Consider the following 16,501-nt stretch of genomic DNA (forward strand, 5'->3'; position numbering starts at 1 on the left):
TCCGATCCTCCGATCCATATCACCACCACTAGCTATTGCTCGTGGCACAGCCATAACACGTGCGATTTCACAGCGCATCCAGGCGCGGCAACCCGGCCATGTGGACACGCACGCACGCACTGACTATATATAAGAGCCTAGCACAGTTCATTCCAACCAAGCCGCGCACACACCACACCAGGGGACTAGGGTTGAGCTATTCGTGTGTGCAGTTTGTAGCTCAGGTGCGGTGCGTGCACGCATCACATCGTGGACAGACAGTCAGACATGGGTGGAGGCATCACGATGCAGGCGGTGTTGGTGGCCCCCGGAGTGAAGGGCAGGAAGGTGCGCGCGTTCAAGCACGATGAGAAGGACGCCGTCGCCGGCGTCATGCGCTCCATCGCCGGCACCGAGGAGAGGGCGCCTTCTTCGTCTTTGACCTTGCCACGGTCGTCGACTTGTACAGCCGCTGGTGCCGCGCGCTCGACGGCGTGCGGCCCTATTACGCGCTCAAGTGCAACCCCGAGCCGGCGATGCTCGGCGCGATGGCGGCCCTCGGAGCGGGCTTCGACTGCGCCAGCCGCGCCGAGATCGAGGCCGTCCTCGCGCTCGGCGTCGTCGAGCCCGGGAGCATCGTGTACGCCAACCCCTGCAAGCCCGAGGCGCACCTCAGGTACGCGGCCGAGGTCGGCGTCAACCTCGCCACCTACGACACCGTGGACGAGGTGGCCAAGGTGAAGCGCTGCCACCCGCGCTGCGACCTCGTCCTCCGCATCAAGGGCCCCGATAACCCCGACGCCAAGATCGACCTCGGCACCAAGTACGGCGCGCGCGCCGACGAGGTGGCCCCGCTCCTGCGTGCCGCGCAGCGCGCGGGGCCGGCGTGGCGTTCCACGTCGGGGCGTGCACGTCCCGCGTCGGCGTGTACCGCGGGGCGATCGAGGCCGCGCGCGCGGCGTTCGACGCGGCCGCGCGGCTCGGCATGCCGCCCATGCGCGTGCTCGACATCGGCGGCGGCTTCATGCCGGACGCCACGTTCGACGACGCGGCGGAGGCCATCAACGACGCGCTCGCGCAACACTTCCCGCGCGCGTGCGGCGTGGAGGTGATCGGCGAGCCGGGGCAGTACTTCGCCGAGAAGGCGTGCACGCTCGCGTCGCGGGTCATCGGGAAGCGGAGGCGCGGCGAGGTGCGCGAGTACTGGATCGACGACGGCATCTACGGCGCCCTCAGCTGCACCATCCTGGGCGACTACGTGCCGCGCCCGAGGCCGCTCGCGGCCCAGCGTCCGCCCGGCGGCGAGAAGAAGTACAGCACGTACGCCTCGACGGTGTTCGGGCCGACGTGCGACTCACGCGACAGGGTGGTGACCGGGTACCAGCTGCCGGAGATGAACGTGGGGGAGTGGCTCGTGTTCGACGGCATGGGCGCTTACGCCGCCTCGTCGGGCTCCAACTTCAACGGGTTCTTGATGTCGGACATAAAGACGCACTTGGCCTACTCCACCTAGCTCCAAAGGTCAGCGAGGGGAGGAACATGCACATGCATGCATTAATCGTTGTCGTCGATTGGTGTCTGTACGTGATCCACATGCATGCGTTAATCGTTGTCGTCGATTGGTGTTAATTTGTACGTGACTAGTAACAGTGCTCGAATGCAACTCACGTATAATCGAATAATATGGAATGAAAATAATGGACTATAAAGCTAGTCAAGATTTTACTCGTAAGCCTAACGTTGTATTCGCGTTACACACATATGTGTTGTATCGTCAGTTTCTGTCCCATCTTATGTCAAAATTTCAGTTCAGTCACCTTGGCTAGCATGTTGTATATCGTTCTTCTTTCCGGTCAGATGAGTTGCTGTTTAGTTATTGTCTTCCTCGGTTGCTGTTTGTCGTCTCGACAAGATAAGCTAGCCTAAAGTTTACCTGTAATCAAGCCTGATGTATGTTGTAATGCATGTGAAAATGAAACCGACGACATACATGTGTTGTCCAGTTGCAGCTTGCGAGAAAGGAAACGTGCAGGTTAACTGGAATAAATTAAGTGCGGCATAACATCTGCGCCCAGCGTCCGCGTAAAAGTCAGAGCAGTCTTATATTCTTTCTTTTTTTTGCATGGAGAGCGGTCTTATAATCGCAGCTTGTACGTGCAGTAGATAGCGGCGTTTACGTACGTTCTGCGCCATATGACTGGACCCTGCAATGTAATGAAGGGTACGCGCAGCAACCTTCTTTATATGTTGTGCTCCAGCTGACCGGCTTAGTACGGACGAGCACAACCATGCATACACAAACACAACGAACGCTAGCATGCACCGCTGTTGCTGAACCCTGGCAGAAAGATAGTATTACTTTCATCCCTATCTAACAAACCTAAGACGATAATTTTGGGTCGAAGGAAGTATGTTCATACGACACAAACTATCTTACCGATATAAACAGTTTATGCTTCGTAAGGATATATCTGATGTCCATTCGTTGCATATTGATACGAATTGGCAATCCAGTCGTCAAACAGAAGTAGTATCCGCATGATGAGGACATGCTTTATAAGAATCTACTATACGATTCCTCAATCCGCCATTGGTAAGTCACAGGACAAGCATGCTTAGAACTAATAAAAGCAATATAAAAGCAATAATGACACCTCATTTCAGAATATAATTAAATTAAAATGTGTGAAAAGGCATGTCTGAATAACAGAATACATAAGCATGCTGAATTATTTCTGCAACATGGAGAAAAGCATCACTTGCTGTTCTGCAGCGATTGCTGGAAGAGAGTACACGACACGAGCATAAATTCCAACCAGGAGGCAGCAGTAGCGCTGACACGAAAGCAGCTGAGGAGACTCTCAAACAGACGATTTAGAGGGAACGTGCAAATGTCCCGCTCTCCCTCTGCTTGTTCCACTTGTCAACCTGATTCAGTGAGACCAAAAAAGAAAAGCTGATGACAGTGAAGGAAACAAGGTAACGTTCCTGCTGTTAACAACAGAAGTTGATAAATATGGCCCAGCATGCCAACATCGCTGAGCATGAGGCATAGATGAACTGCTCGGCGCAAAGTGTAAAATTCAGCATTGATTTTCAACCCTCCAAAGCCTAACATATGAAGCGGACGGTTGAGAACAAAAAGAATTACTCGAACAGGCATAGTGAATATATATGTGTCTCAGACAACAAGGTTCGGCATTGTTGTAGTTGTATGATAAAACAAGCCACTGCATGCCAGTTTCCCAAATATAAGCAATAGAGTGCTTTTCATGCACCTTTCGTTTTTTGTTTCCAGATTTACGAACTATATTCATTTCATCAGGTCTATTCATTTGCAAGAGAAGTAACAGGTTTACCCTTGTTGAATCCTAATTATTCTACGTTAAGAGATTTTATTTGTTCACCGTGATCAGAGATGCAGTCTGCAAATCGCTGCTCAGAGAAGGATATCATTACTGCTAGAGTATCCAAATAACTTTCAAAGGTAAATTGTAAAGTCAAAATAAAGAGAAATTCATGTGCTACTTCCTACCCCTCCCAAGTCATACACAGATACTGGCAGAAACAGCACCTGCATTGTACTGTGTTAAAAAACTAACTTGATTCTGATGGATTTGTAAATCTAGAAGCAATATTCTGGATTTAGATGTAGTAATTTGTGCAATATATTTCTTTCCTTCGGGCAAGTTCACGCATTATGCATCTACTATTGCAGCAGAAAGAAAGACCATTTAATTCAACTCCTAAAATCTACTGAAAACTAAGACACCACTGTTTAAAATCAAACAACAAGGTATAATGCCTTTGCAGTTGAATGTAAAGGCACAGAGAGCAAAGCCACTCACCCATTCAGCTGGGCAAAGAGATCGGTAGTACTTGGCAAATTTGTCACATTCAGCAGCTTCATCCCCCTTGGAACTCACACACCTAATATCATGAAAGTTCAAAAATTTAAGAAATCGTAAACATATTTAGCGCATACAAGTTGTAAAGTTATTGCATCATATATACCTATGGAACTCAACATAACGAGTAAAACAGTGCCTAGTTTGGTTTGTTGTAGGGAAGCGGAAGTCAGCAGGTGTTGTTTTAATCTCAATCTGGTAAATAAGCAAAATATTATCAGTAAGGTCGGGGCAGCGGATGGAGAAAAGAAATAAAAGTAACCAGTGATAGTCGATGAGACAAAAAGTTGGAAGATGGTTACAAGGTTCAAAATGATAGAAACTTTGAATAAGGTTATCGGTCAAACTTCCCAGCAAAAAGTGACCACGGCGGTGAAGTACTCTAGAGTGAAACATGGATAAAGTTTCCAGCAAACTGTCTTGCAGTTCAGTCAGATGATGGCATGTATAAGTAAATTGTACATCTGAATCCGGTACATGAGGTGGCGGTAGAATCTTTTTCTAAACACCACTCGCCGATGACAAGAGAACGATAACCAGATCAATCCAACGAATCTCCTAAACATTAAGCATCCAATGCCTATCAAATATAACACTCATCCACTATCTTTAAAATAGGATAACACTGAAAAACAACCAAATCAGGTAGGTTCTGAGTCTATTGTCCCTAAAACACCTGAAGAATAGTAACTGTTGCGTGGCGCTAGAGTTTCCTATAGTAAAGCATGGATAAAGTTTCCAGCAAACTTACCTTGCAGTTCAGTGTGATGGTGGCATGTACAAGTAAAATGGCACAACCGGATTCGGTACATGCGGTGGTGGTATAATGTTTTATCTACATACTACTCTCCTTGTACCGTGGATAACAGGGAACAATAACCAGACCAATCAAACGAATCTCCTAAACACTAAGCATCCAATGGCCATCACATATAACACTCATCGGCTGCATGTAAAACAGGATAACACTGAAACACCGCAGAAGCAGGCGGGGCGCGCGTACAGGTAGAACATGAGGAGGGAGTTGTCGTCGGAGCTGGTGAGGAAGGAGGAGCCGTCGGGGGTCCACTTGACGCCCTTGAGGAAGTTACCGGCGGACGAGGAGCAGGGTGAGCGGAACTGGTCGGCGAAGTAGTACCGACGGTGCGGCCAGAGATCATAGCGGAGCTCAGGCCACGAGTACGCCGCCGCCGCCTCAGCAGCAGCAGCGTCCTCCTCCACCCCCGCGGAAGCAGAGGCTCCCTCCTCCATCCCGTTCTCGGCCGCGTCCCCGAACTCCACGGCGGCTGGCGCGGCCGCTTGCTCCTCCGCCGCTTCTTCCATCGGTGGAAGGAAGGCACCGGCATGGCATGGGGGCGGAGGTCGCCGGCGTGGCATGGGGGCGTGGCATGGGGGCGGAGGTAGCAGCCAGATTGGATCGAGGAGGGGTTGGTTGTGTTTGGAGCAGGAGCGGTTGACCGAGGACGTGTGGGACGCGAAGAAGCGGGGGATTAGCGCTAACGAAAATTGAGTTACTTTCGTTAATGAAGGATCTAGACCGTCGATGACGTGTTTAGACGCTCCAGATCTGTAGTTGGATCTGCCCTCTCGTGCTTTTATTAGTACAGATAACAATCCCGATGCAGAAAGTAACTCGATATGCCGAAAAAAAAACTCTGCCAATAGTCCCTACGCGAGGAATCAGCTCTCACGCGAGCTGAAATCCCAGCGCAAGAAAGCCAAATCCGACCATGAAATCATGCCCGGTGTAAGCAAGGGTGGGGGAGGCCAGATCGTCACCATGGCACTTGCCCCAGCTCGACTTCCTCCTCGTCTTGTCTAGTTCGACCGATGGGCAGCCACAGTAGGGGTGAGGCGGCAAGGCCATGCAGGCCAAGTAAGTTGCAAGCCCGGCGGCGAGGGGTGGCGGGAGGGTAGATTGGGGCGAAGGTGTTACGGCGAGGCTTTGACAGCAGAGCGGCTGGGGGGAGGGCCAGCCGGCGTCAGGGGCAGAGTGGTTGGCGGAGGGGCTGCATAGGGAGCGGCTGGCGGCGGGGGCGGAGAGCCGGCCCGTGGAGGGGGCGGCTGGCGGCGCACGGAGGTCCAGCCGACGGCGCGGGCGAAGGGGTTGGCGGTGGTGCTGCATCTGGAGCGGTTGGCGGCGTGCAGAGGGGTTGGCGGCGGGGATGAAAGGCTGGTGTCGTGAAGGGGAGGTGGGCGCGGGAGCAGTTGGCGGGGCAACGACGTGCGAGAATAAGCGATGGTGGGATGGGGTTACGTTTCATAAGTAAGGTTATTTTCGTTAACGAAGTTTGTAGACCATTGATGATATGATTGGACGTTCGAGATTTATAGTTGGATCTACCCTCTCTTCCTTTTTTAATGGTAGTAGATATTACACTTTTTACGTAGACATAACTCATTTGATGTCTCCGGCTTTTAATTTTGGAATTCATTAATACACAAGGAAGAAAGGGAATATAAAGAACTTACCAAGCACACTATCTGTTGGGAATATGCCCTAGAGGCAATAATAAAATGGTCATTATCATATTTCCTTGTTCATGATAATCGTCTATTGTTCATGCTATAATTATATTAACAGGAAACAGTAATACATGTGTGAATAAATAGATCACAATGTGTCCCTAGCAAGCCTCTAGTTGGCTAGCTCGTTAGTCAATAGATGATCATGGTTTCCTGATCATGGGCATTAGATGTCATTGATAACGGGATCACATCATTGGGAGAATGATGTGATGGACGAGACCGAATCCTAAGCCTAGCACTAGATCGTATTGTTCGTATGCTAATGCTTTTCTAATGTCAAGTATCTTTTCCTTCGACCGTGAGATTGTGCAACTCCCGGATACCGTAGGAGTGCTTTGGGTGTATCAAACGTCACAACGTAACTGGGTGACTATAAAGGTGCACTATGGGTACCTCCGAAAGTGTCTGTTGGGTTGGCACGAATCGAGATCGGGATTTGTCACTCCGTGTGACGGAGAGGTATCTCTGGGCCCACTCGGTAGAACATCATCATGAACATCTCTCGGCCCACTCGGTAGAACATCATCATGAGCTCGGGATTTGTCATTCCTGTGGCGCCTACACCAACTGAAGAGGGAGTTAATGATGATAATCATAAAGCTTCGGATCAAGTTACTACTGAACCGCGAAGGTCCACAAGGGCACGCTCCGCACCAGAGTGGTACGGCAACCCTGTGATGGAAATCATGTTGTTAGACAACGGTGAACCTTCGAACTATGAAGAAGCAATGGCGGGCCCGGATTTCAACAAATGGCTTGAGGCCATAAAATCCGAGATAGGATCCATGTATGAGAACAAAGTATGGACTTTGGTGGACTTGCCCGATGACCGGCGAGCCATAGAAAATAAATGGATCTTCAAGAAGAAGACTAATGCAAACGGTAATGTAACCGTTTACAAAGCTCGAATTGTCGCAAAGGGTTTTCAACAAATTCAAGGAGTTGACTACGAAGAGACTTTCTCTCCCGTAGCGAAGCTGAAATCAGTCCGAATCATGTTAGCAATTGCCGCCTTTTATGATTATGAAATTTGGCAAATGGACGTCAAAACAGCGTTCCTTAACCGGAACCTTAAGGAAGAGTTGTATATGATGCAACCAGAAGGTTTTGTCGACCCTAAGGGTGCTAACAAAGTATGCAAGCTCCAGCGCTCCATCTATGGGCTGGTGCAAGCATCTCGGAGTTGGAACATTCGCTTTAATGAGGTGATTAAAGCGTTTGGGTTCATACAGGTTTACGGAGAAGCCTGTCTGTACAAGAAAGTGAGTGGGAGCTCTGTAGCTTTCCTCATACTGTATGTGGATGACATATTATTGATGGGGAATAATATAGAGATATTGGAGAGCATAAAGGCCTATTTGAACAAGAGTTTTTCAATGAAGGACCTTGGAGAAGCTGCATACATATTAGGCATCAAGATCTATAGAGATAGATCGAGACGCCTCATAGGTCTTTCGCAAAGTACATACCTTGACAAGATATTGAAGAAGTTCAATATGGAAAACTCAAAGAAAGGGTTCTTGCCAGTTTTGCAAGGTATGAGATTGAGTAAGACTCAGTCGCCGACCACGGCAGCAGATAGAGAGAAGATGAGTTTTGTCCCCTACGCTTCAGCCGTGGGCTCTCTAATGTATGCCATGCTGTGTACCAGACCTGATATAAACCTTGCCATAAGTTTGGTAGGGAGGTACCAAAGTGATCCAGGCATGGAACACTAGACAGCGGTCAAGAATGTCCTTAAGTACCTGAAGAGGACTAAGGAAATGTTTCTCGTTTATGGAGGTGACGAAGAGCTCGTCGTAAAGGGTTACGTCGACGCTAGCTTCAACACAGATCCGGATGACTCTAAGTCACAGACCGGATACGTATATGTGTTGAATGGTGGGGTAGTGAGCTGGTGCAGCAGCAAGCAAGAAGTCGTGGCAGCATCTACATGTGAAGCGGAGTACATAGCTGCTTCAGAAGCGGCTCATGAAGGAATTTGGATGAAGGAGCTCATCACCGACCTTGGAGTGGTTCCAAGCGCGTCGGGTCCTATGACACTCTTCTATGATAACACTGGAGCCATTGCCATAGCCAAGGAGCCCAGGTTTCACCGGAAGACGAAGCACATCAAGCGCCGCTACAACTCCATCCAAGACCATGTCCAGAGTGGAGTGATAGATATTTGTAAAGTACACACGGATCTGAATATTGCAGACCCGTTGACTAAACCTCTTCCACGAGCAAAACATGATCAACGCCATGATGCTATGGGTGTTCGATACATCACAATGTAACTAGATTATTGACTCTAGTGCAAGTGGGTGACTGTTGGAAATATGCCCTAGAGGCAATAATAAAATGGTTATTATCATATTTCCTTGTTCATGATAATCGTCTATTGTTCATGCTATAATTGTATTAACAGGAAACAGTAATACATGTCTGAATAAATAGATCACAATGTGTCCCTAGCAAGCCTCTAGTTGGCTAGCTCGTTAGTCAATAGATGATCATGGTTTCCTGATCATGGGCATTAGATGTCATTGATAACGGGATCACATCATTGGGAGAATGATGTGATGGACGAGACCCAATCCTAAGCCTAGCACTAGATCGTATTGTTCGTATGCTAATGCTTTTCTAATGTCAAGTATCTTTTCCTTCGACCGTGAGATTGTGCAACTCCCGGATACCGTAGGAGTGCTTTGGGTGTATCAAACGTCACAACGTAACTGGGTGACTATAAAGGTGCACTACGGTACCTCTGAAAGTGTCTGTTGGGTTGGCACGAATCGAGATCGGGATTTGTCACTCCGTGTGACGGAGAGGTATCTCTGGGCCCACTCGGTAGAACATCATCATGAGCTCAATGTGACTAAGGAGTTAGTCACACGATGACGTGCTACGGAACGAGTAAAGCGACTTACCGGTAACGAGATTGAACAAGGTATAGGTATACCGACGATCGAATCTCGGGAAAGTTCTATACCGACAGACAAAGGGAATCGTATACGGGATTGATTGAATCCTTGACATCGTGGTTCATCCGATGAGATCATCGTGGAGCAAGTGGGAGCCACCATGGGTATCCAGACCCCGCTGATGGTTATTGGCCAGAGAGGTGTCTCGGTCATGTCTGCCTGTCTCCCGAACCCGTAGGGTCTACACACTTAAGGTTCGATGACGCTAGGGTTATAGGGAATTGTTATACGAGGTTACCGAAAGTTGTTCGGAGTCCCGTATGAGATCCCGGACGTCACGAGGAGCTCCGGAATGGTCCGGAGGTAAAGATTGATATATAGGACGGATGGTTTCGGATACCGGAAGTGTTTCGGGCATCACCGGTAACGTACCGGGACCACCGGGACCACCGGAGGTGGCCCCGGGGGACCACCGAAGGGGGGCAACGACCCCGGGAGATAAGGTGGGCCAAGTGGGGGTGGGAACCAGCCCCTAGGTGGGCTGGTGCGCCTCCTCACTCAGCCCATAGCGCAAGGGAGAGAAAAGGGGGGGGCAAACCCTAGGCCAGGTGGGCCTAAGGCCCACCAGATGGTGCGCCACCCCCTCCTCCCCCTTCCGGCCGCTGCACCTCCCATCTCGGGGGGCTGCCGCACCCCCTAGGGTGGGAACCCTAGGGGTGGCACCCCCTCTCCCCTCTCCCTATATATATCGGGCACTTTTGGCCATTGAGACACACGGTTTTTCCCTCTCTCTCGGTGCAACCCTGCTCTTCTTCCTCCTCCTCTCCGCCGGTGCTTGGCGAAGCCCTGCCGGGAGACCTCGTCTCTCCATCGACACCACGCCGTCGTGTTGCTGGAGTTCTTCCCCAACCTCTACCTCCTCCTTGCTGGATCAAGGTGCGGAAGACGTCACCGGGCTGCACGTGTGTTGAACGCGGAGGTGCCGTTGTTCGGCACTAGATCGGAATCGCTACGAGTACGACTCCATCAACCGCGTTCTAGCAACGCTTCCGCTTAGCGATCTTCAAAGGTATGAAGATGCTCTTACCCCTCTCTCGTTGCTGGTCTCTCCATAGGAAGATCTGAATATGCGTAGGAAAATTTTAAATTTATGCTACGTTACCCAACACTATCTTGCTCTTCTCCACAATCAATTAGCATCTTATCTTTTACTAAATCTGCATCGTTCAGACTAACCCCTGGACGCCCAAATGGTCTGAATGTCGCCAATGAGTACCGCTTAAGCCCCTTGCTTGTGTCTAAAAACATTTTTTGACTGCAGTAGCTAGCAATGCATAATCAAGAGTTAAGAAAAAATCAAAATAAAAAGGTTAAACAGACAGGCTGAAATTATACTACATGTTTGCGCGAAAAATGAGCCATACGGTACCCAACAGGGTCTCCATGTCTTGGCGCATGGCCAGAGAAGATTTGACAGTATAAAGCTATTTACTACCAGCTACTAAATCTCATAATACGACAATTACAAACTATTAAATCTCACAATACGAAAATTACAAACTATCAAATCTCATAGTACAACAATTACAAACACATGATCGAAAAATAGATGGATTACTGATCTATGATCAGTACAAAGTAACAAAGTTTTAACTGAAATGACGCATTTAGCCAAAGTATCTCTTCTAATACCTAGAGAGATAGCACAATAACAAAGAAAGGGAGGTAATTGTACCTGGATACGGGTCAACTGAGCTCAAAAAGGAGGAAGAAAGACCATGATTTCTTCATGAATCATAAACTTTGATTTTGTAGACAAACGATGTCTATTCACTGCAACTCAAGATATCCATTCAGTATATTCCTGAAGAAAGAAATATCAATTGCACATTTCAAATTCTATCTCAAGTAATAACCATGGGAGTGGTGAAAGAAAGGAAACTAATAACCATGGGAGCGGTGTAAGAAAGGAAGAGTTGCAGGACTGTGGGTCGGCACGATCCATTCGATGGTGCATGGAGGGGCTCTCCACTTCAGAGTTAAAATCTCATCCTATGTAAACTTTGAGCAGAATTACTACTTGTAATGACGCATGTATCACTATTAATATTGACTGTATCTTCAATGTAGTATTTTCTTGAGAATGGAAAAACGTACTCTTAAATTAATGTCAAAGCCATTTTACATTGTATGGCCATCTTGGATGTTGTAGTTGAATGGGACATGCTAAGTAATATTACATTCTTCCTACTATGAGGGACATATTCATGAGTTTTGAAACAAAGATCATCTATCATTCACCTGAAACATAAGGGGAACCATTCGGAAAATTAGATTGCAAGAACGAATTATTGGCATCTTATATCTAGTATGCTTAGTATAGAGCAATTGTTCAATTGATCACAAATAAGAAAAAGGTTGAATGCGAGAACATCATAGTTAGTAGAAACAACATGCACACATCATAGTTAGTAGAAACACAGAGAAAATAAGAAACCTTTTTATTGAAAAGTAGAAGCAAACACTAAATACTTCTTCCTATTGTTAGATAATTATTACTTCTTCTATTGTCATAGATATGTGTCAACAAACTTTCCAAGCGCTAAGTCCAGGAAGCCAATACTAAATACATCTCCAGCGGTGCACCATGTTAGCACACCACATTCAATTAATCCCTAGTCAGTCACTAAATGTCCTTGTTTATGGCAACTTGCGGTAAGGTATAAAACTGTCTGTTTTTAATGGCAACTCGGTGAAAGGTAGCAACTTGCGGTAAGCTATAAAACTGTCTGGTGAAGCAAGAGCTGCCTTCTCAATCAATTTTTGGAACAAGACATTCTTCACAAGATGTCATCTAACATCAGGGATAGCACGAGCCCCTGCACGAATTGGTTCCTCCTGGTTCTCTCCTCCTTCACCTCAGGAAGCAAAGGCTCCTCAGCACTGTCCAGGAAAAAAAAGCCATAATCAGTACACCACCATACGGAAGTTACAACCCATGATTATCAAAATGAAACCAGTTCATACGATACTGCTACTATTTAGCAGACAATGTTCAAAATAGGCTACTTAAAGTGAATGACTTCATGAACCGCCTTCAGTGACAGGTTTTTAGTGACTGACTACGGATTTCTCAAGCAATTGCATATGAAAATGCACCAAACTCTTGGTGTAGAGTCATACAAGTGAATGAATTTCAATACCTTTCTTCTAGTTTATGCTCTGAGACATCACTTTGGGAGTTGAGATGCCAGGATGCACAACCGCACCTTGGGAGTTGAGACGCCAGGATGCACAGCCGCCCTTGTTTATCGCCGGCGAACCTCTGCTCACGGGGGTGGCACCTGAGAGACGATCGGGGCGGCATACCTAGGATATGGCCAGAGTGGCAGAGCTTGGTGACGGGAGGAACGCAACCGACGTCGCCCACCCGGCCGTGGTGGGGCCACCCACCGTCGTGTGCGTCATGATGAGGCGCCGCCAACAGCCGGCCAACCCGTTGGATTTGGGGGCGAGCTCCACGCGTGGATGGCCGGAGCACAGGACGCGCCATTCCCCTGTTGCGAGAGACCACATCCCTGCCCACGTCCAAGAGCATGAACGGCGCGCGGAGGAGCATTGCGCCATCGCACGAGCCCTCGCTCGCATCTGAACCGCTCCAGCATGCCAAAGGCCCCACCGGCGGGGGGCGAGCGAGCGGGGGCGAGCGGAGGGTGACGACACAGGCATCGGCGGGGGCGGGCGGCGGCACTGGCGAGGCCGAGCGGGCGAGTGTGGCCACCCGGGGGCGGGCGACCGGGGCGAGGAGGAGGCGGCGAGTCGTGGCGGCCCGGGGGGCGACCAGGAGGAGGAGGCGGGCAAGCGTGGCCACCGGGGAGGGGGGCGTGCCACGGGGGAGGGGGGGAGGAGCGGGCGAGCGTGGCCATGGGGAGGGGGAGGAGGCAGGCGAGCATGGCCACGGGGGAGGGGGAGGAGGCGGGCGAGCGTGGCCACGGGGGAGGGGGGAGGAGGCGGGCGAGCGTGGCCACGGGGGAGGGGAGGAGGAGGGCGAGCGTGGCCACGGAGGGGGGGGGGAGGAGGAGGAGGCGGGCGAGCGTGGCCAGCGGGGGATTGACCGCGAGACGTGGGGTGGGCAATTAGTGCTAACGAAGACTGTTAATTTCGTTAACAACGTTTTTAGATCGTTGATTATGTAATTAGACGTTTCAGATTGAAAGTTGGATCTTTATTTTCGTGCTTTTAATAGTAGAGATGCACGCGTGCATTGTCGTCAATAGGTGTTTGTGCGTGATCCACATGGATGCGTTAATCGTTGTAGTCGATTGGTGTTTGTACGTGAATGTTCCTCCTCCTCTTTTTCCTTTTTTTTTCCGGTGTTGCATGAATAGCTCGGGTCTTTCTTCTCGACCAGTTGTATCTTATCCGTTGACAATGAAATAAAGAGACCGTTATAGTCAATGTTAGATTTACTAGTAGACCTAGTTTTCATAGTGAAATGTTCAAAAAGAATTAGAGGATCTATAGCCAGACCCTTAAATCCTCAAGCGTTCGAACAGGCCGTTCGGTCATTGTCCGGTCATAAAAAATCGATCCAGACGGGCTTCTTAAACTGACATCAAACGTCCGGGTTAACCGGCACCCCCCATTTTTAGTCCAAATATGGAGCGCATCTAGGGGAGACCCGTGCTGGCCTTCATCTACCCCACATATATTCGTCCCACCGTTCGCCGGATCAAACCCTAACCATTTCACTCCACTCCCATCTGCCACCTAAGCTCACATCCGGCATGGCTGGCAGCGGATCCGAGTCCTTTACCTTCAGATCCGTCGACCACAAGCTCGTCCCACGCGATCCCGAGGAGGAGATGGCCATCCGGCTTGCGTTCTGCCGCTCCCGGGAGGCGACCGCACGATGGCAATGCTCGAACTCGCAATGTTGGGAAGTCATTGTGTCCATGGGAGTTTGAGGAATCGAATTGAAGGAATCCGACTATAGATACTCTTATATTTAAGAACGAAAGGACTAGTAAATATGAACATGCCTTGCAACTAGAGATGAAAATTATGCACACCCTGCCCAACATGGCTTAAGACCACCACTCATATGTTCACGTCCTCTTTATGTCCTCAATGTTGTCATTTCAAAGTCCGTCGTCATCGAGCCCACTAAACTCCAAAGCATGATAGGTCTCAGAGAGTCATCTCAAAGATGTATACGTAAAGGAGATGCAGAAATGTTGTCATTTCAAAGTCCGTCGTCATCAAGCCCACTAAACTCCAAAGCATGACAGGTCTCAGAGAGTCATCTCAAAGATGTATACGTAAAGGAGATGCAGAAAGATGGGAGTCCCTACCATTTCCCTCAGACACAGAGTTTTTGACGCAATGAGTTCGGGGGAACAGTAAAATAAAAAATAAAATAAATAAATTTAATTAATCTTATTTTTTTGTAATAAACATTGATAGTAGTTTTAAGTACTTGCAAAATTTTGTCGTAAAATCACATTTCTATAAGGCGTGGAAGAAAAATTAATACTATAAAAATGCTACTTTCAAAAGAATTTTGAAGCACTGAATTTGTTTTTTTACCAAGCCTTATCGGAATGTGAGTTTATGATGAACCTTTGCATACATTTAAAACTTTTATCAATGTTTATAACAAAAAAATAGATTTTTTTGAACTATTTTTTTTTTTTTTTGATTTTACTGTTTGCCTGAGCTCAAAGAGCAGAAGAACACTTTCCATCTCATACCCTCCAATGACTGTAAAATGTCTTATATCAAGTTACAAGAGTCTCCATAAAACCAAAAGTCTCTCTCTTGTTGTACATTCTCCTCTTTTTTCTCTCATCGACTGCACATAATAAGTCTCTTACGATGAGAGCCTTGAATAAATCCTTGTTTTTTTTGAAAAGGAATAAATCCTTGTTGGTATGGAAGGAAAGAGAGAGAGAAAATTACAAGTAGAATTGACCGTTCGTTGCAACTGGAGATAAAAAAATATACACGCCCTGTCCCTACTTGTTAAGCATGGCTCAAGATAGATCTCAGCTCACATTTTCACGTCCCGTGTTTTAACACGCAGTTTAACTTGTATGTGGGAGAGGGCTTGTGACATGCATGTCTCACGGCACCAAAGGAAGGGGAGCCCCTCCTCCACCTCTAGTTGGTCTAAATTTCAGATCTAGATCAAGTTTACTCTAGTCCTTATACTAGAGAAGCCCCCTCAGGTTCTCTTCCCCCCGTCTTCTAAGTCTCCGGCGACGCTAACATCTCGACAACGAAGCTTCGCCATATCTTGAAGCCCTACGCGTGTGATCTGTAGAAATAGCATGCTTTCGTTCTTTGGTTCGAGAGGTCGTTGTGGACGGTTTGAGGGTCTTGAAGAACTTCCAGTTCGTAGTATCTTTTCATCCATTTCTTTCTTTCATCTTCTAATTATTTACATCTTCTACTGTATTTGGCGTCATTTCACTCTGCATAGCTGAAATAGCAGAGTTGCATTACACAATTGACACCTTTTAAAAGGTTTTATTGTGTTTTTGATTGTAACTGTATATCTAACGTTATCCATGGCATTTTTCATCAATCTCAGTGTTGTAGTACGTCTTTCTTATTTACACATTAACCGTGTTCTGCACTATACGAACTATACATGAATAAGTGCTTTAGATCATAACGCTTTAGCATGCGAAGTCGTACAGAATTGTTGAAACGGTTCTGTCAAAAGGAGACCTTAATTTAATAATATATAAAGGAGAAAAAAAATGTTATAGTTTTTTTATGTAGTTCCTCGATAAACTAATATAAGGATGTTTATAGATAACTAAAATAGTCATTTAAACGTTCTTATATTATTTTACGAAGGGACTAGATCATTAATACCACATTTTCTTATTTTCTACTCCAATTTAAACTAGAACCACAAAAAGTAATTTATTTTGAAACGATGAGAGTACTTACATCCGGTGAGACCTCTATTTGAAAGCTCGTCAAACAAGCTGGATTGTACGTGTCTTACTTTGTGATATCCAACTAACGCACGGGGTTGATGAGATTGCACATTGACCTTCGCGCGAAGCGTTCCTCACTCTACTCTATTTGATGCGCCTGAATAACTAGTGTCCTACTTCATAATACTTGATACAAAATTTGTAATAGTTTAATACTAAATCTGTG

At 47.6% G+C, this 16,501-nt stretch overlaps 1 protein-coding gene, 1 long non-coding RNA gene and 1 pseudogene across 2 annotated transcripts; 1 reads left to right on the plus strand and 2 right to left on the minus strand.

Moving 5' to 3' along the window:
• The first annotated feature begins 267 nt into the window (after positions 1-267).
• LOC123413409 lies at positions 268-1,581 on the plus strand (annotated as a pseudogene).
• A 1,272-nt stretch (positions 1,582-2,853) lies between these two features.
• Positions 2,854-10,512, minus strand: LOC123408295 (cytochrome c oxidase subunit 6b-2-like; the record flags this gene model as incomplete). Its single annotated transcript, XM_045101433.1, has 5 exons — positions 2,854-2,907; positions 3,828-3,909; positions 3,994-4,082; positions 6,360-6,371; positions 10,492-10,512. Coding segments are annotated over 5 exons (258 nt in total), but the record flags the coding sequence as incomplete, so codon positions are not given.
• A 27-nt stretch (positions 10,513-10,539) lies between these two features.
• LOC123410692 lies at positions 10,540-12,051 on the minus strand. The gene is made up of 4 exons (XR_006613089.1): positions 12,033-12,051; positions 11,480-11,623; positions 11,058-11,374; positions 10,540-10,646 (listed from the first exon to the last, which is right to left on the minus strand). It is a non-coding gene; the product is annotated as an uncharacterized LOC123410692 (long non-coding RNA).
• Between the last annotated feature and the right edge of the window lie 4,450 nt (positions 12,052-16,501).

The sequence above is a fragment of the Hordeum vulgare genome, chromosome 7H (genome assembly GCF_904849725.1).
Source record: "Hordeum vulgare subsp. vulgare chromosome 7H, MorexV3_pseudomolecules_assembly, whole genome shotgun sequence".
Lineage (NCBI taxonomy): Eukaryota > Viridiplantae > Streptophyta > Magnoliopsida > Poales > Poaceae > Hordeum > Hordeum vulgare.